Raw genomic sequence first — 19,443 nt, forward strand, 5'->3', positions numbered from 1 at the left:
AGGACTCCCTAGAGGCAGATGTCACTATGCTTCCTATACAGCCTGTGGAACCATGAGCCAATTAAAGCTCTTTTCTTTATAAATTACCTAGTCTCAGGTACTTCTTTATAGCAATGCAAGAATGTTTTCTTTATAAATTACCCAGTCTCAGGTACTTCCTCCTTTCTTTTTTTTTTGGAGATGGAGTCTCGCTCTGTCGCCCAGGCTGGAGTGCAGTGGCCCAATCTCGGCTCACTACAAGCTCCGCCTCCCAGGTTCACACCATTCTCCTGCCTCAGCCTCCTGAGTAACTGGGACTACAGGCACCCGCCATCACGCCCAGCTAATTTTTTGTATTTTTAGTAGAGACGGGGTTTCACCTTGTTAGCCGGGATGGTCTCGATCTCCTGACCTCGTGATCCACCTGCCTTGGCCTCTCAAAGTGCTGGGATTACAGGTGTGAGCCACCATGCCCGGCCCGGCCCAGGTACTTCTTTATAGCAATGTGAGAATGGACTAATACCAACAGCAAATTTAACTGATAAATGTGAGTATTCCGACTGCTCCACTGACCAGGTGTTCTGTTCTCCCATCTCTCTTCCTTTCCTTGGGCCTGTCTATTCCCTGAGACACAATAATACTGAAATTAGGCCAGCCAATAACCCTACAATGGCCTCTAAATGTTCAAATGAAAGGAAGAGTCCCATATCTCCTAATTAAATCAAAATCTAGAAATAATTAAGCTTAGTGAGAAAAACATATTGAAACCAGAGAGAGGCTGAAAGCTAGTCCTCTTGTGCCAAATGGTTAGCCAAGTTGCAAATGCAGTGGAAAAGTTCTTGAAGGAAATTAAACATGCTACTCCAGTGAACATATACACGATAGGAAAGCAAAACAACCTTATTGCTGATCTGCAGAAAGTTTGAGTGGTCTGAATAGGAGATCAAACCAGCCACAATATTCCCATAAGTCAAAGTCTAATCCACAGCGAGGCCCCAGTGCTCTTCAATTCTGTGAAGGATAAGAGAGGTAAAGCTGCAGAAGAGGCTGGGTGCGGTGGCTCATGCCTGTAATCCCAGCACTTTGGTAGGCTGAGGTGGGCAGATCACAAGGTCAGGAGATTGAGATCATCCTGGCCAACATGGTGAAACCCGTCTGTACTAAAAATACAAAACAATTAGCTGGGTGTGGTGGTGCGCACCTGTAATCCCAGCTACTCGGGAGGCTGAGGCAGGAGAATCGCTTGAACCCAGGAGGCGGAGTTTGCAGTGAGCCAAGATCATGCCCCACTGCACTCCAGCCTGGCGACAGAGCGAGACTCCATTTCAAAACAAACAAACAAACAAACAAAAAAGAAAGCTGTAGAAGAAAAGTCTGAAGCTAAAATAGGTTGATTCATGAGGTTGAAGGAAAGATGTCATCTCCATAACATAAAATCACAAGGTGAAGCAGCAAGTGCTGGTGGAGAAGGTGTAGCAAGTTATCCAGAAAGTCTAGCTAAGATAATTAATGAAGGTGGCTACACTAAAAAACAGATTTTCAATGAAAATGAAACAGCTTTACTGGAAGAAGATGCCATCGAGGAAAGTCATAGTTAGAGAGAAGTCAGTGCCTGTCTTCAAAGCTGCCAAAGACAGGCTGACTCTCTTCGTAGGAGATAATGCAACTGGTGATTTTAAGTTGAAGCCAATGCTCATTTGCTATTTGCAAAATCCTAGAGCCCTTAAAAATTATTCTAATCACTTCTCTTTCCCCCATCCCACGAGAAAAAACAAAAAGAATTATGCTAAATCTGCCTGTGCTCTATAAATGCAACCACAAAACTTGATGACAGCACATGTGTTGACAGCATTGTTTAACAAATATCAAGCCCACTACTGAAACCTATACTCAGAAAGAAAGATTATTTTCAAAATATTACTGTTCACTAACGATGTACCTAGACATCCAAGAACTCTGATGCATACAAAGAGATTAATGTTGTTTACATGCCTTCTAAAAGAATATTTATTCTGCAGCCAATCAAGGAGTAATTTTGATTTTCAAGTCTTATTATTAAAAGAAAAATATTTTTGAAGGCTGTAGCTGCCATAGACAGTGATACCGCTGATGGATCTAGGGAAAGTAAATCAAAAATCTTGTGGAAATGATTAATAATTTTGTATTTCATTAAGAATATTCATGATTCCTGGCCAGGAGTGGTGGCTCACAGCTGTAATCCCAGTATTTAGGGAAGCCAAGGCAGGCGGATCATTTGAGGTCAAGAGTTCGAGACCAGCCTGGCCAACATGGTAAAACCCCATCTCTACCAAAAAATAAAAATAAAAAATTAACTCAGTGTGGTGGTGCACATCTATAGCCCCAGCTACTTGGGAGGCTGAGGTGGGAGAATCGCTTGAACCTGGGAGGGGAAGACTGCAGTGAGCCAAGATGGCGCCATTGAACTCCAGCCTGGGTGACTGAAACCCTGTCTCAAAAGACAAAACAGAAAAAATTCATGATTCCTGGGGGGAGATCAAAATATCAACATTAAAAGGAGATTGGAAGAAGTTGAGTCTATCCCTCATGGATGACTTTGAGGTGTGCAAGACTTCAGTAGAGAAAGTAACTACAGATGCGGTAGAAATAGCAAGAGAACTAGAATTAGAAATGGAGCCTAAAGATGTCACTGAGTTGCTGCAATATCATGATAAAACTTGAATGGATGAGGAGTTACTTCTTATGGATGAGCAAAGAAAGTGGTTTCTTGGCCTGGCACGGTGGCTCATGCCTGTAATCCCAGCACTTTGGGAGGCTGAGGTGGGTGGATCATGAGGTCAGGAGATTGAGACCATCCTGGCTAACACAGTGCAACCCTGTCTCTACTAAAAATACAAAAAATTAGCTGGGTGTGGTGGCGGGCACCTGTAGTCCCAGCTACCTGGGAGGCTGAGGCAGGAGAATGGCGTGAACCCGGGAGGCGGAGCTTGCAGTGAGCCGAGATCAAATCACTGCACTCCAGCCGGGTGACAGAGTGAGACTCCCTTTCAAAAAAAAGAAAGCTGTTTCTTAAGGCTGGGCGGGGTGGCTCACACCTGTAATCCCAACACTGTGGGAGGCTGAGGCGGGTGGATCACAAGGTCAAGAGATCAGCACCATCCTGGCCAACATGGTAAAACCCTGTCTCTACTAAAAATACAAAAGTTAGCTGGGCGTGATGGTGCATGCCTGTAGTCTCAGCTACTAGGGAGGATGAGGCAGGAGAATCGCTTGAACCTGGGAGGCGGAGGTTGCAGTGAGCTGAGATCGCAGCCGCTGCACTCTAGCCTGGCAACAGAGTGAGACTCGTCTCAAAAAAAAGAGAAAGAAATAAAGTGGTTTCTTGAGATGGAATCTACTCTTGGTGAAGATGCTGTGACCATGATTGAAATAACAACAAGGAATTTAAAATATTCCGTAAGCTTAGTTGATAAAGCCATAACAGGGTTTGAGAGGACTGAATCCAATTTTGAAAGAAGTTCTATTGTAGGTAAAATACTATCAAACAGCATAGAAATCTTTCCTTTCATGAAAGGAATGGTCAATTGGTGAGGCAGACTTCATTGTTGCCTTACTTGTTTTTTGTTTTTGTTTTGTTTTGTTTGAGATGGAGTCTTGCTCTGTCGTCCAGGCTGGAGTGCTGAGGCATAATCTGGGCTCACTGCAGCCTCTGCCTCCTGGGTTCAAGCAATTCTCTTGCCTCAGCCTCCCAAGTAGCTGGGATTACAGGCACCTGCCACCATGCCTGACTAATTTCTGTATTTTTAGTAAAGAGGGGTTTCACCATGTTGGCCAGGCTGGTCTCTAACTCCTGACCTCAAATGATCAGCCCTCCTGGGCCTCCTGAAGTGCTGAGATTACAGGTGTGAGCCATCATACTCAGACCATTGTTGCCTTACTTGAAGAAATTGCCACAGTCACCCCACTTCAGTATCCAGCACCCTGGTCAGCAGCCACCAACACTGAGACAAGACCCTCAACAGGCAAAAACATTATGAATTGCTAAAAGTTCAGATAGATTATTATTAGTATTTTTTAGCTATAAAGTATTTTAAAATTAAGGCACATATGTTGTTTTTCGAGACATAATGTTATTGCATACTTAATAGACTATAGCGTAGTATAAGCATACCTTTTATGTGCACTGGGAAACCAAAAAATCGTGTGACTTGCTTTATTGCAATATTCGCTTTGTTGTGGCGGTCTGGAACTAAACCTGTATATCTGAAGTTTGCCTGTATATATATGTGCACACACACACACACATGCACACAAGCACACACACATCCACTCCCGATCTTATTGGTTCTGTTTCTAATGCACTTAGGAGAACCCTAAGTAATACAATCTCTCACCTACAAAAAGTGGAGTTGGTGTAATGGAAAGTGTATGAATGGACAGTTAGAACTGAGTATTGACTCCTTCTCTACTATTATCTTTGAGGAAATTACTCTACCTCTTAAAACTTTAAAGTTCTCATCAGCAAAATGTTGTGGACCTACCCGCTTTGCAGAGATGATGTGAGAATTAAGTGAGATAATACATGTAATGCATCTGGGGCACAGTAGATCCTAAATAATCCTCTTCCATTGTATGACATCCATTGCAAATATGAGTTATTTATTTTCTCAGGTTTTCAACAGAAACCTAGAAGGAGGCCACATAACCAGAAGATCTGTTGCTACAACTGAATGCAAGATTGCACATGCTAGGGAACTCTTATCAATCAATTTCAGAAGATGCATACATCAAATGATCTCTAGGTTTATAATAATTATTTTGAATGTGGTTGCATATTTGAGTGAGATGGTATGGTAACAGACTCACAGGGATGCCATATCGGGTCCTGTAGAGAGTCCTCATTGCGACGCTCGTTCCACACAGACAGCATTCGTTCATATCAGCTGCAACTTGACACCCAAGGCATGGGAAACAAAATGTGCCACAGAGACCTAGACACATGAAACCAGGGGTACACGTTACTCCACTCTGCCCCTGCCACAACTGAAAGTTTAGCTTGCTTTCACAAATGGCAGTCCAAGTCACGAGGCCTTGGCCACGTAACCTGCTGCTAAGCCCATCTTCAATGTTTCTGTTTAGCTTTGCATCAGTTTCTCCCTCCACACGCAAATCATTTCAGGAATGATCACGCCTTTGTAAAGTATATCATTCTTGTCTAGCTCTGCCTTCATTCATTTGTTCATTGATGCAGTAAAACGTATTCATTTTCCAGACATTATCCTCAGTACTGACAGTGCCCCTGGCTCAAGTCTAGTAGTGAAGGCAGATCATAGGGAAAGTTCTCCAACAGAAACGTGTTTAAAATGCCAACAGGTCACCCAGAAAAATGGGGCCTACAAGGCCCTGAGTAGGAAATGCTGTTTGAGCTGACTACTGAAGGATGATGAGATGTTTTAAAGGTGGACAAAAAGGAAAAGAGCCTCTTCGAGGTAATCTGGCATATCCTGGCAAAGGCTAGTGTTCATTCAATACGGCTGGAGCCCTGGGATGGGATGAGGATTTAGCTGTGGGTTGAGGCAGGTTGGGGAGCAGATGATGAAAAACTCTGAGTGTTAAGAGTGCGTCATGAGAGCTATGAGGAACCACTGAAACATTTTAAGAGGGGAGAATAATTTGATCAGATCTACATTTAAGAAAATGTGCTACTAAGCAATTAAGCTTTGATTGGAACTTGTGTATTCATTTAATTGGGTAATAATAATACTAGGGGTAAGAGGGTTAACCGGTTCATCTTTAGAGAGTTTCACCAATGTGATCTAATTCTTACTTTGATTTGCAGATGTTGAACTGGTGTCCTGAGAAGCTTAAGTCATCACTCCAGACAATGAGAGTGAAAAAACTAACCCAATTGTTTTATTCCCTAGGTAATTTTCCCTTGCTATGCTACTGAGTGTGTAATTCTTTTTTTATTTTTATTTTATTTATTTATTTATTTATTTATGATGGAGTCTTGCTCTGTTGCCAGGCTGGAGTGCAACGGCGCTCTCGGGTTCAAGCAATTCTTCTGCCTCAGCCTCCTGAGTAGCTGGGACTACAGGCACCCGCCACCACACCTGGTTAATTTTTGTATTTTTTAGTAGAGATGGGGTTTCACCATATTGGCCACGCTGGTCTTGAACTCCTGACCTTGTGATCTGCCCGCCTTGGCCTCCAAAAGTGCTGGGATTACAGGTGTGACCTACCACGCCCAGCCTGAGTGTAATTCTCAACACATTCAAAGTTCAATTTCAGGCCAGGCATGGTGGCTTATGCCTGTAATTCTAGCAATTTGGGAGGCTGAGGCGGGTGGATCACTTGATGTCAGGAGTTTGAGACCAGCCTGGCCAGCATGGTGAAACCTCGTCTCTACTAAAATCACAAAAATTCGCTGGGTGTGGTGGTGCGTGCCTGTAACCCCGGCTACTCGAAGGCCAAGGTAGGAGAATCACTTGAACTGGGGAGGCAGACATTGCAGTGAGCCGAGATTGCACCACTACATTCTAGCCTCGGTGACAAAGTGAGACTCTGTCTCAAAAAAACAAAAAGCAAAAACAAGGTTCAATTCAACTCTCATTCAAAGTCAATTTCAACTGTCAAGTGAAAGGATAATATATTTTATTTTCTTGTCTTAGAGTACTATGTGGACCAAGGCAAGCAAATAGACTTCAGAGCAAGTTTTCTGTAGGTGGGTTTGTTTGTTTCTTGGTCATTATTGAGAACTAAGCACCTTGCTCCTCTCTGCAACGCCCATCTCACCCCAAACTTCCTTTCCTGCAAGTTCATTTAGAGAGATCTCGAAGTAAGAGATCTTTTAGAGAGATCTTATAAAAAGAAAACAGGCTGGGCGCGGTGGCTCACGCTTGTAATCCAGCACTTTGGGAGGCTGAGGCTGGTGGATCACCTGAGCAGGAGTTCGAGACCAGCCTGGCCAAATTGGTGAAACCCTGTGTCTACTAAAAATACAAAAATTAGCGGGGCATGGTGGCAGGTGCCTGTAATCCCAGCTACTCGGGAGGCTGAGGCAGGAGAATCTCTTGAATCTGGGAGGCAGAGGTTGCAGTGAGCGGAGATTTTGCCATTGCACTCCAGCCCGGGGAACAAGAGTGAGACTTCATCTCAAAAAAAAAAAAAAAAAAAAGGAAGAAAGAAAAAGGAAACAAAGCAGTCAGATATTTGTTTTTCCTCAGTGACAAGCTAATTGCCACAGAATTCTTTATTCTCAGGTGTGTAAAAAACCTAAATATATGAATGAAAATAGTTCTTCTCTGAACGCATATGGAAACCATGAATGAAAACTATCCCCTGGGTACTGGACACAACGTAACTATAAAATAATGAGGTTAATTTATATGTTGCAAGAATAGTCTTTCTAAAAAAAAATCAAATTCAACTTGGAATTTTTAAATTAATGTAAGGTCTATTTAGTCAGGCCAGACCTGCTAGTTGTTAGAATCAATCAGCTCTTTTGCTATTATCTTAACCCAGAACTTATTTTAGGAATAAGACTGTTCTTTGAAGGACTGGAGAAAAATTATCCGTACAGAGGCTTTTTTTTTTTTGCCAAACATACCATTGCCTGACCTGCAGAGTGCCTGTAATAAGTTAGAAACTTTTTCTACACCATAAGAGAAGAATAGGGGAAGGGTTTAGTCATTGGTAATTCACCTCGGTATCAATTAAGGGGATTCTTTCCCCACACTTACAGACTCCGCAGTCGCTGAAGCAGTCACACATGCTTGTCTGCCAGTTGGAGTTCTGGGGTGCCAGACCGACTCCAGGTTGGGTCACAACGACCACCGGCGCCTGAGATTGCATTTTCAGTGCTGGGTCTTAAAAGCAGTGGACTGAAAAGTCAAAGAGTGGCGTTAGAGATCTCGAGGTTGCTCTTGAAAGCCCACGTTAGGGCAGGATGCTGAGGCAGTGTAGAGGAAGTTGCTCTGTTTGAAGAACAGAATTTCTGTCTCCACCCCTCACAAGATAGAGGCCGTGCAGGTGGGAGGAAGGAATTCACCGGACTGGGCCGGGCGCGGTGACTCACGTCTGTAATCCCGGCCAAGGTGGACGGATCATTTGAGGTCAGGAATTCGAGACCAGCCTAGCCAGTATGGCGAAACCCCGTCTCTACTAAAAATGCAAAAAATTAACCAGGCTTGGTGGTGCGTGCCTGTAATTCCACCTACTCGGGAGGCTGAGACAGGAGAATCGCTTGAACCCGGAAGGTGGAGGTTGCATTAAGCCGAGGTCATACTTCTGCACTCCAGCCTCGGCGACAGAGTGAGACTCCATCTCAACAATCCCCCAAAAACAAAAACCACAGAATTCTCTGAACTGGGAAGGTGAACAGTTGCTTCTCGTGGGGTAAGAGAGCGGAACAGTGTTGCTCATGTACTGTTTTTAGGCAGGTACCTGGTATCCACACAGGCAGCGAAACAAATGAGCAACCTGTGATCGTGGCCGAAAGTAGTGAATTATGGAAAATAACATTCTCTAAAATGGCATCATCCTAAACTTTTGTGTATATCCCCCCACTTCTTGCTCCTAATTTATTATTTCTTTTTGGACTGATTTCCTATGAGCAACCATTTCCAGTCTTCCTACTTCCTGACTTGTCCTTCACTTCATATTTACTGGGAGCTTGCAATCCTGTGTCAGCGCTGGCCTGACGGACGCTGCTGTGTGGTACGGGCAGTTTATTTAAGAAGTAAATTTGGTAAGGTTACTCCTCATTTCTCTACATCATGAGAGGCAGTGTAGGGTCATGGAACATGAATTAGATTAGGAGTGAGAGAGTCTTTGCCCAGGTCTTAGTTTCTGAAACTGTGATCTTAGACTCATCATTTAACTAGTCATTTAAATGTCCACTTATTAATCTGTAAAATGAGGTTTCTGACCTACCCACCTTACAGGCTCATTCTAAAGAATTTGTCTTTAAATAAAAATACCATGAACTGTATTCAGAATAGCTGAAGCTTATTTTAAATGTATTAGATGTGCCCTTCCATATACATTAAAGTGGTTATGGCTTCTGCTTGATTTTTTTTTTTTTTTTTTTTTTTTTTTTTTTGATGTACCATAATAGCCGTTCGCTGCTTTTTTACACTAGAAGAGTGAGGCGGACCCATCTGTGGATCCCACAGCAAACAAGATTTTCTGCAAAAGAAGGTTCCAGTAAGTGAACAAAAAACCGGAGGGGTCGGCTGAGCCGATCATTCAGGGCGTGCATGATCCGCGGGTGTGTGTGTGGCGGCGGCGGAGTCCCAGTCTAGGGGCAGATACGTCGGGTGATGGACTAGGCGAACGTGTGTCTGGCTGCCGCCGTCTTCCGGCCTCTTCCAGGGAGGAGGATCGGGGAGGCGGAGAGCCCCCCTGGCTCCTCCCCAGTTGCAGGGACAGGTCTGAAGCAGGGGCTTCAGGAGGCGGGGAGTGGGTGGGTGGGCTTCTTACCTTCTCCGCCCGCTCTGCACTGGAGAAGGGGACTGTGAGCGGCAGCTGCGCTTGGGGCTCTTCGATCACCACCCCCCGCACTACGTCTCCCGCCAGAGCCGCTCTGGGACCCCTGGGTCTCCTCTGCTGGGACCAGACCTGCCTGCCGGTGAATTCTTAGAGCAGCCCGCGCAGAATCCATCCCAAGCAGACCGCCCATTGTTGCTGGCGCAATCAGGGAACGGCGCCTGCGGATGGCTGCCCTCGGGGGACCACTCGCCCGGGCGGCGCGCCGCTGGGGACTCGGCGTGAACCTGGCAGCGGGCGCGCCGTCTCGGAGCCCAGCCCCACCTGCAGGCGCCAGGAGCCGCAGCGCTGGGCAGGGCTGGCACCGCTCCCTCCCGGGCACCTGCCACTCTGTCGCTCCGGGCGCCCAGGCTCACCGGGCGTTTGTTTCTAAATTGTAAAAAGTTTTTATCAGATGGTATGGGCTGAGCAACGCTGGGATCGGAAAGTAAGACAAGAAACTATCACCCACCCTCTCCCCCGCCCGCTGATTTGAATGCTTATTAGATGGACCCTGGATTCTAGTCCTGCTGTACATGCCCACAATGTAAGAGGAAGCAGTCACAACCCTCTAGACACACTCATGCCGCCAATCTCATGAAATAAGAGGTAAGGACCTTGCAATGATTCCGTTTTCGTCACTCACCCCTTTTACAATAATTAGCTTGGCTTTGGGAAAAGTAAGTCCCAAATCCCCAACACTGAGGGGTAAGCTCCACAAAGGCAGGGAATTTTGTGGGTCAAGTTCACCGAGGTTTCTCAAAACCTTAGCTCGGAACCTGGTACACAGGAGGAGCTCACTAGCGGCCCCGTCACCACGCTCTCTGCTTCCCGGCTGGCTGAGGCCATGCGTGATGCAGGCTCCAGATGGTGCACAGCAAACAAGGGCCAGAGCCCAGCCCTGAAAACGCAAACAAGGCTAATGTTTCACCTGACTCTTCAGACCTCTACAGATGGGGCCCAGATCTTCCCTAAATCTCAACTCCAGTACTAACATGGTCAAAACCATATTTTTGGGTGATGGCTTCCCACATTTGGAATCTTGGGGGAAGAAGCATTACAGGAAATGCTAGAGAATATGTATTCTAATTTCTTATGCATTTCATCTTAATTATCAAATACCAGAAAAAATATGAAATGCTAATTATCAGTAATGTCAAGTGGTTATCCCTAGGTGATTGGCTGATAGACTTTTTTTGTTGTTTTGTGATAAGGTCTCTCTATTGCCCAGGCAGGAGTGCAATGGCATGATCGTAATTCACTGCAGCCTGGACCTCCTGGGCTCAAGTGATCCCCCCATCTCAGCCTCCTGAGTAGCTAAGATTACAGGCGTACACCACCATGCCTGGCTAATTTGTTTTCCTTTTCTGTAGAGATGGGGTCTCACTATGTTGCCCAGGCTGACCTTGAGCTCCTGGCCTCAAGTGATCTTCCTGCCTTGGCCTCCCAAAACACTGAATTACAGGTGTAAGCCACCACCCATGGCCGATAATTTTTTTTATACTTAGCATTTATTTCTTTTACAAGCAAAACAAGAAATATCCTTTTCAGAAACGAAAAGCAAATCCAGTGACTAGAAAAAAAAAATTTAAGGGGGCATACCAAGCCAGGTACGGTGGCTTATGCCTGTAATCCTAGCACTTTGGGAGGCCGAGGCGGGTGGATCCTGGGTGACAGAGCGAGACTCTGTCTCCAAAACAAAAAACAAAAAAACAACAAAAAAAAAGGAGGGGCATGTCATACAAATGATACTATAGCTGTTTGTATTTTTTTTCCCTCTTGGCCTCTAGCCAACGCTTGGCACGAAACTGGTATTCAATAAATAAAGATGATCCTACAACTCTTTCAGAGGAAAAACATGTTCATTTTACACCCTTATTTTTTCAAGAAGGCTATATTGTGATTTTTAATACAATAACAGAAATCCGAAGATTTCAGAATAAAAACCACCCTGCAATTATCTAATTGTTTCTCCTTTACCTGACTGTCTTTACTTAGTGTACGGCGTATGTGTTTGTGTATTCAATTTGGCTAATGTTAGACTTCATAGCAGTTTGAGTCCTGAACATTTTCTGAGTGCCTTTGAAATCCACTCAGTGGCCATCTCTATATTCTGTACCAAGCAGCTGTATCGGCCTGGCGCAGTGTCTCACATCTGTAATCCCAGCAATTTGGGAGGCTGAGGTCGGGAGTTCAAGACCAACCTGAACAACGTGGAGAAACCCTGTCTCTACTAAAAATACAAAATTAGCTGGGCATGGTGGTGCATGCCTGTAATCCCAGCTACTCGGGAGGCTGAGGCCGGAGAATAGCTTGAACCTGGGAGGTGGAGGTTGCGGTGAGCCAAGATCGTGCCATTGCATTCCAGCCTGGGCGGCAGAGCAAGACTCCGTCTCAAAAAAAAAAAAAAAAAAAAAAAAAATATATATATATATATATCTCAACTGTATCTCAAATATCCATATGCTAACTGCCAGTTAGTTTGTGTGAACATTTACTTCCTCCATGTAGTAGCCTCAACAGTCTTTAGCCCAACAGTCAACATTGTATGTTTCTGTTTCCTTCACTACTTTTGTACTTTTGACTTCCTCTTTTGAATGTGGGAGATTGCAGGGACCCAGGTGCTTTTGTGAATATTAGCACTAGGAACTGGTGCAGAATGGGGGGCCCCAGGAGGTTCTGATGCTATTATAAGTTCCTCTCTAGTGCAGATTGCCTGTATTGGTGGAGACGTCTACTCGGCTTATCCCGGCATGGAAGAGTAGTCCTAAAGGGAACTGCTCTCCAGGACTTCCATCTGTCACTTCCAGCTTATTCTAAAAAGGGTCTAATAACTTCTCCTGTGAGATACCTTATTCAAAAAAATACCTTCTTGATAGTTATAAAACTGAGATGAGAAAGCAAACACACTCATTTGTATGTGCCTCTGTGATCATTTAAAAATTCAAGGTATCTTTTAAGTTACAACAGAGGTAAAACAGAAACAAATGTAAAATTGTTGCTTGTTCCAAACAACCACAATTCTCTTTGCTTTAGCCATGACATCTTTAGCCTTAGCCATTCAAGGTAAAAGGTCAACAGTAAGTGGAGAGAAAATTTCCTTGAAAATCTAGAATTTCTAGGACCTTAGGTATCACCTTGTCTCCTTAGTTCAGTGGTCCTCAAAGGTTACTATTAGTAAAACCACTTGGACAGCTCTTTAACATGTGGATTCCCAGACACTACTCAGAGATTGTAACTTAGATAGAGTGAGCTAGGGTTGAGGAATCTGTACAATGTAGAATTCTACACACTGTTCAGACATTGTGATTTAGATAGAATGAGCTAAGGTCTAAGAATCTGTAATGCGCACCTGCAGGGCTGCTGCCCTTATGCCATAGGATTTTGTCCTGTGAAATAGAAAAAGGTGGCCTTTCTCACAGACATGGCTTGGTGAGCATGTAGCTGCTTCGGTGAGAATTCGAAAAACAGTCTATCTTTCTCCAGGGTGATGAAGCCCATGCTAGGCCCTCCCGCATTCCCAGGAGCACATTTCAAACTAGCTCCTCTCTCTTCAGGTGCAGGCATGTGAAGTATCCTGGGCACTTCACTAGATTCTAATGCCAGTGGCCTTGCAGAGCACACTTTGTAACCCACGGCCAGTGGCGTTATTTTTCTTCTGTTACTAATAACTACAGATCCAATTTAATTCAGCAAATATTTTATTGAGTGCCAGGATGTGTAAAAGTCTTGTGCTGGATTTGGTAAGGGCTAAGGAGATGCCTGAGGTTTCCTTTCTGTGGCCAGCAGTTCTACCCATTGTGGGGTGACCACACAGCTGTTTTGTTCTATACCATCTTTAACCCCACAGGAGCAGAGAGAGTGATAAAAAAATTGGCAGGGGCCACCTTGGAAAATGCAGGAAAAGTAGGGGCAGGAGGAAGTGAAATGGGAATCTTGGTGGGTGAGCTTGGGAGAATGAGACTAGAATACCTTTCTTTAGGAAGTTCTTTCTGTGGAATGATCTCAATGTCAGGAAATCTTGCAGTATTTGGTTCATATTTTAAACATCTTAATTTTATCTATTAGTTAAGAATCAATCTTGTATTTGTCTCTCCTTTCTATGAGCACCTCACTCCTGAGGACAGCCCACTATCTTATTAAAGTACATTAATATTAATATAATACATGATATTAATTACAGTAATATTAATACATATTATTAATATTGATTAATCCAGACACAACATATTGTTGAGATTTTTCTCTTCTTTCTACTGTTTATTGATGTTAAATTTCATTTTTTTGCTTTGATTGAAACATTTCCATTTCATAATCTCTCCATGTCTCTTTATACGTATTAATGAAGCACCAGAATTTAATTTTGAAGCATTCTAGTCTGTTTTTCTTACTTTCATAGTGAGAATTCAAGGATTCTTATAACTCATTAGCTAAATCTACAAAATTCCATATCTTGTTTCTAAATATTTTGAATGGATAAAATAGAATATTTGTAAAGCAGAAAGAAATTAGACCAGCATAAGTCAACATGCATACGTATTGAAATCAAGAGTGAAATTAATGATCATGTTACTAAATACAATATATATAATATGTGTTTGCTGCAGACAGCAGCAGTTGATGAGGATTCAAGGCTAGGATCTTACACTACTTTGAAAAGCCTGGCATTTGGCAAAATGCTTAGCACGAAATTGTTGAATTTGACTAAATGTATAAATTTAAAGCAATTAGATAAGAAAACCTTAGTCTTTATCTGAAACTCAAAATATAACATGCTAAGAAAAAAACAAGAAGATCAAATAACTTTTAAAGAAAGCTTTTTTTTTTCAATGCTAAGTTTTTAAAAGAAGTTCTTACTTGTACTTACAATTAGTAAATAAGGTTCAGAGGAGGAAATGTCTTGTGTCCTGGGAGAGAATCTCACCACAAATGAAAACTACTGAAAGGGGAGAGGCAACTGTGTTTCTATCGCAGTGCATAGTACAAAGAACAGTTTCAGACGCTCTCATTGGCCAGCGTAATCCAGCAGAAGTGGTTTCAATGTGTGTTTCTCTTATCTGGAGAATGAATATATCTCTTGCCAAATAAGGTATGTTCCTTTTCCTATATTGTGTTAGGTACACTGATCTGTCTTTTCGGTGGGGAAAGAATTTAATTCATTATATAGTTTGATTGGTTTTACATGTCTGGCAGAGCTTACTGTTTTTGTGTGTGTGTGTTTGTTTTTTGTTATCTTTGTGGGGAAAAAAGAAGATCATTATGGTTTCAGATTATATAGTAGTTGGCATCTCAAGTACCCTTTAATGGTATGAGCTTACAGATACTGAATATTAAAATAGGCCAAGCATTTCAATGATTCGTTGATGACTTTGATAGGCCTTGTTTTTCCAATTTTAGAAGTGAGGAAACAAGCTCAGATCCTTGAGTTGATTTTCAGAGGCCACACAGCTAACAAGTTACTCACTTAGGATTTTAGCTTATGTCAGCTCAGCTCCAAACTATGGCTCTTTTTAGAACGTTACTTCCAATGTCTTTGTACCTTTTTAATTATTCTTCTTATTGGTGGTATTACTATTTGTTTCTTTTGAAATTTTTGTTCATAGTCTTTGAATTTCTGATTCCACAGTTTAAATTGTCAAAAGACAAAATTACAACAAATTTAGTTTAGAAGATGTAATTGCCTTTAATTTGCAATTCTAGAATCAAGCAACACATCATTCTATAAAATAGAATGAATGTCCTGGTGAGCTAAGCAGAGAAGTTTGACTTTGTAAACAGAGAAGGGCTGAAGAAAGCAGAAACAGAGAAAACAAGCTAGATGGGTTGTTTCAAAGTTACTTTCCTTATAAGACTAAAACAGAGAGGACTTCCTTACAACACTGACTCAGGTTGACTGCAATCTCCTGTTTTTTGGAAACTGGCCCATTTCAAAGTTCAGTTTGATTATATGTCACTTAGCACAAGTGACTCCATTCTGGTTTGGTCTGATCTTCTGGGGCCTAAAGCAGGAGGCTAGTCCAGAACAATGGCCTCTCATAAACTTTGTTTAACAAAACCTTTCAGAAATGAGAGTTGGCTGGCACAGTGGGAGTCCCAGGTGGAGGACTGCTTAAGGTCAGAGTTCAAGACAAGCCTGGGCAACACAGTGAGACCCTGTCTCTGAGAAAAAAAAAAAAAATTAAAAAATTAGCCAGACATGATGGTAAGTGCCCATAGGCCTGTAGTCCCTGCTACTTGGAAGGTTGAGGCAGGAGGATTGCCTGAGCCCAAGAATTTGAGGTTACAGTGAGCTATGTTGTGTCACCACACTCCAGCCCGAGTGACAGCAAGACCATGTCTCTAAAAAAAAAGAAAAAAAAAAAAATTAAGAAATGAGAGTGGCCAGCTTTCCTATCATTCACTCTGAAGTTTTTCCCTGTCATTCACTCTAAAGTTCTTGGGGATGGGAAATCTTTCCCACCAGAACAAGGCTATTGTGTGGGGTTGTACAGTGAGAATATGTGGCATTATGGCAGACTCTAAGTGCTTAGAGTCCCTTTTCAGTCCCAATTCCTAGCTGCCATCTGCTAGCCACTTAACATTTCGATGCCTCAGGTTCCTTGTCAAATGAGGGTAATAATTGCACCTACCACACAGAATTGCAGGGAAAATTCAAAAAATTAATACATGCAAAACATTTAAAACAGCGCCTAACACATAATCAATGTTAGGGAAAACAAAGAAACAAAGAAATCTAAATAAGGAGAAAGAAAAAGAGAAATGTGGAATTCCAGATAGCCTATTTTCTTCCGAATACTATGTATAAACTCCACAATAAAAAGATGGCAACATGGTCAGGTGTGGTAACTCACACCTGTAATCCCAGCATTTTGGGAGGCCAAGGCAGGAGGATCATTTGAGCCCAGGAGTTTGAGACCAGCCTGTGCAACATAGTGAGATCTTATTTTTTAAAATAAAAAATTAAAAAATTGAAAAATCAAAAAGATGGCAACAAATGTATACTAAATAGTTATTTATTGTATTAAAGGGGGAAAGTACATTTTAAAAATCAATAAGCTTGGCCGGGCGCAGTAGCTCATGGCTTGTAATTCCAGCACTTTGGGAAGACGAGGCAGGCAGATCACCTGAAGTCAGGAGTTCGACACCAGCCTGACCAACATGGAGAAACCTCATCTCTACTAAAAATACAAAATTAGCTTGGCGTGGTGGCGCATGCCTGTAATCCCAGCTACTCAGGACGCTGAGGCAGGAGAATGACTTGAACCCGGGAGGTGCAGGTTGTGGTGAGCTGAGGTCGCGCCATTGCACTCCAGCCTAGGCAACAAGAGCCAAACTCCGTCTCAAAAAAATAAAAAGTATGGCTGGGCACGGTGGCTCATGCCTGTAATCCCAGCACTTTGGGAGGCTGAGGCAGGCGGATCACCTGAGGTTGGGAGTTCGAGACCAGCCTGACTAACATGGAGAAATCCTGTCTCTACTAAAAATACAAAATTATCCAGGCGTGGTGGCAAATGCCTGTAATCCCAGCTACTTGGGAGGCTGAGGCAGGAGAATTGCTTAAACCCGGTAGACAGAGGTTGCGGGGAGCCTAGATCACACCATTGCATTCCAGCGTGGGCAACAGAGCGAGACTCTTGTCTCAAAATAAATAAATAAATAAAAATTAAAATTAAAAAAAAAAAAGAAAAGAAAATTTGTGAAGCCACACCAGCAGAAAGAAATGAGGACAGAATACAATGTAATAGGAATTAACTACTGGTAAGATTCCCTGTGGGTTGGGAAAATTAATGATTTTTTTCTATATGAAGCAAACTTTGAAGGATAGGTTTCAAACTGGTGATGATGCAGAGGTGGAATAGAATGAGCCAAGATTAAGAGGCAGGACTCAGCAGAAGAGACAGGTAACTACTTTGCTGACCCAAAATCTTGACTTATGAAGATAATGGGATAGACTTGAAATAGGGACCATTCCAGAAAAACTGTCCACTTTACATATCTTGAATATGTAAATATTAAAATTAGGACCTCAAGGTTAACATGTCCCCATTGAAACCTTCAGTTCTCATCCTCTGTCACACACACCTCCTAACCTTCTCCACCTCAGTAATTGACACCACAGTCTACTCGTTGATTAAGCCAAAAGCCTAAAAGTCATCCCTCACTTCCCAACCATTCAACTGACTAGAGCTGTTGGTTTTACCTCTGACATGTGTAACTAATCCATCTGCTTTTCTCTGTCTCCACTGTCATCCTCTGTAACTCTCATCTGGACTGTTGCAAAAGCTTCCTTGTTTGTCTCCCTGCCTTCATTCCTGCCCTCCAACATAGCAGCCAGGATCATCTTTCAAAGATGTAAATCAAATTTTGTAACTCCGACAAAACCACTCCAATTTCTTCCCCTTGCACTTGGAATAAAATCCAATTTCCATCATGGTCATTCTCCATTTGCACTGGCCTTCCTTCTGTTCCCGAAACAAAGCTCACTCTTCCTTAGAACCTTGCACCTGTGGTTTCCTCTGTCTAGAATGTTCTTATCTGTCTTATCTGAACTCTTGTTCGGGCCTCGACATCTTTCCTTCAGTCCTACTTGAAGTAGGTCCTTGTTACCCTTCATCACATAACTCTGGCTTTTTTTTTTTTTTTTTAGGCCAGGGGCACTACTTAACTTTATTCTGTCACCTAGACTGGAGTGCAGTGGTGCCATCATAGCTCTCTGCAGCTTCAACCTCCCAGGCTCAAGTGATCCTCCCACTTCAGTCTCCTGAGTAAGTGGGACCACACCACCATGCCTGGCTAATTTTTAAATTTATTTTAGAGATTGGAGTAACCCTATGTTGCCCGGGCTCCTGGGCTTAAACTCCTGGGCTCAAGCGATTCCCCTGGTTTGGCCTATCAAAATGCTGAGATTAAGCCAGCACTTTAAGAGGATGTAATCCCAGCGATTTGGGAGGCTCAAGCAGGGGGATCATTTTCCATCCCTTTCCGTTTCCTTCTTCCTTTTTTATTTTTTTGACAGATTCTCACTCTGTTGCCTGGGCTGGAGTGCAGTGGTGCAATCTTGGCTCACTGCAACCTCTGCCTCCTGCGTTCAAGTGATTCTCCTTCCTCAGCCTTCTGAGTAGCTGGACTATAGGCATGTGCCACCATGCCTGGCTAATTTTTTTTGGTATTTTTTGGTGGAGACGGGCTTTCACCATGTTGGCGAGGCTGACCTCGAACTCCAGACCTGAAGGGGTCCACGTGCCTTGGCCTCCCAAAGTCCTGGGATTACAGGCATGAGCCACTATGCCTGGCCCTATTTTCTTATTCATTTTATTTCTCTTCCACTTAGTAGATACTTCATATAATTTGCAAGGAAGATCAAACATGTATTGCTAAGATTCACTTACATCCTTGCATGTAGTTATAGACCATTTTGTGCATTCTTTCTTTTTTTTCTTTTGGAGACAGGGTCTCGCTCTATCACTCAGGCTGGGGTGCAGTGGTGCACCACGACTCACTGCAGCCACAACCTCCTGGGCTCAAGTGATCCTCCCACCTCAGCCTCTCGAGTAGCTGGGATTACAGGAATGCACCCCCATGCCCAGCTAATTTTTGTATTTTTTTTTTTTTTATAGAGACAGCTTTCTCCATGTTGCCCAGACTGGTGTGCATTCTTTGCTCCAGCCAGGAGAGCTCCCTTGGAACTGGGTGCTCCCGCTTGGGAAAGAAGCGGACAATGGGATGGCCACCCTACTGAACTCCTTCTGTGGTTCATAGACCATGATGTAGAGAAGGTTTCATACACCTCTTCTTGGCTCTTGCATATTGTTACAATCATTGTATTTAACCTAGAATTAAGTTGAGAGAACTGTATGGACCCATCATCCAGCTTCAACAATTTTCAACTATGGTTAATATTATTCAGTCTATTGCCACACCAAATTGTTAGTTCTTTCTCCCTGGATTATTTTGACA

The 19,443-nt window shown here is 43.1% G+C and overlaps 2 protein-coding genes across 5 annotated transcripts in view; one reads left to right on the top strand and one right to left on the bottom strand.

Annotated features, from left to right (window-relative positions):
* Nucleotides 1-19,443, top strand: part of MRPS18C (mitochondrial ribosomal protein S18C) — an 856,900-nt gene that overhangs the window by 445,000 nt on the left and 392,457 nt on the right. The gene's annotated exons all lie outside the window — the stretch shown is intronic.
* PLAC8 (placenta associated 8) overlaps nucleotides 1-19,443 on the bottom strand; it is an 80,382-nt gene that overhangs the window by 10,410 nt on the left and 50,529 nt on the right. Inside the window, exons 1-3 of one of the 2 annotated variants that reach the window (XM_050790201.1) lie at nucleotides 14,354-14,502; nucleotides 7,701-7,841; nucleotides 4,825-4,949 (exon numbers count right to left, since the gene is read on the bottom strand). In XM_050790201.1, the coding sequence (XP_050646158.1) occupies nucleotides 4,825-4,949; nucleotides 7,701-7,812 (237 nt within the window). In that variant the 5' untranslated portion in view covers nucleotides 7,813-7,841; nucleotides 14,354-14,502. Of the gene's footprint in view, nucleotides 1-4,824; nucleotides 4,950-7,700; nucleotides 7,842-14,353; nucleotides 14,503-19,443 lie in introns of those variants that run through there. The other variant, XM_050790203.1, reaches the window with a different exon arrangement.

This window comes from Macaca thibetana, chromosome 5, assembly GCF_024542745.1.
Source record: "Macaca thibetana thibetana isolate TM-01 chromosome 5, ASM2454274v1, whole genome shotgun sequence".
Classification (NCBI taxonomy): domain Eukaryota; kingdom Metazoa; phylum Chordata; class Mammalia; order Primates; family Cercopithecidae; genus Macaca; species Macaca thibetana.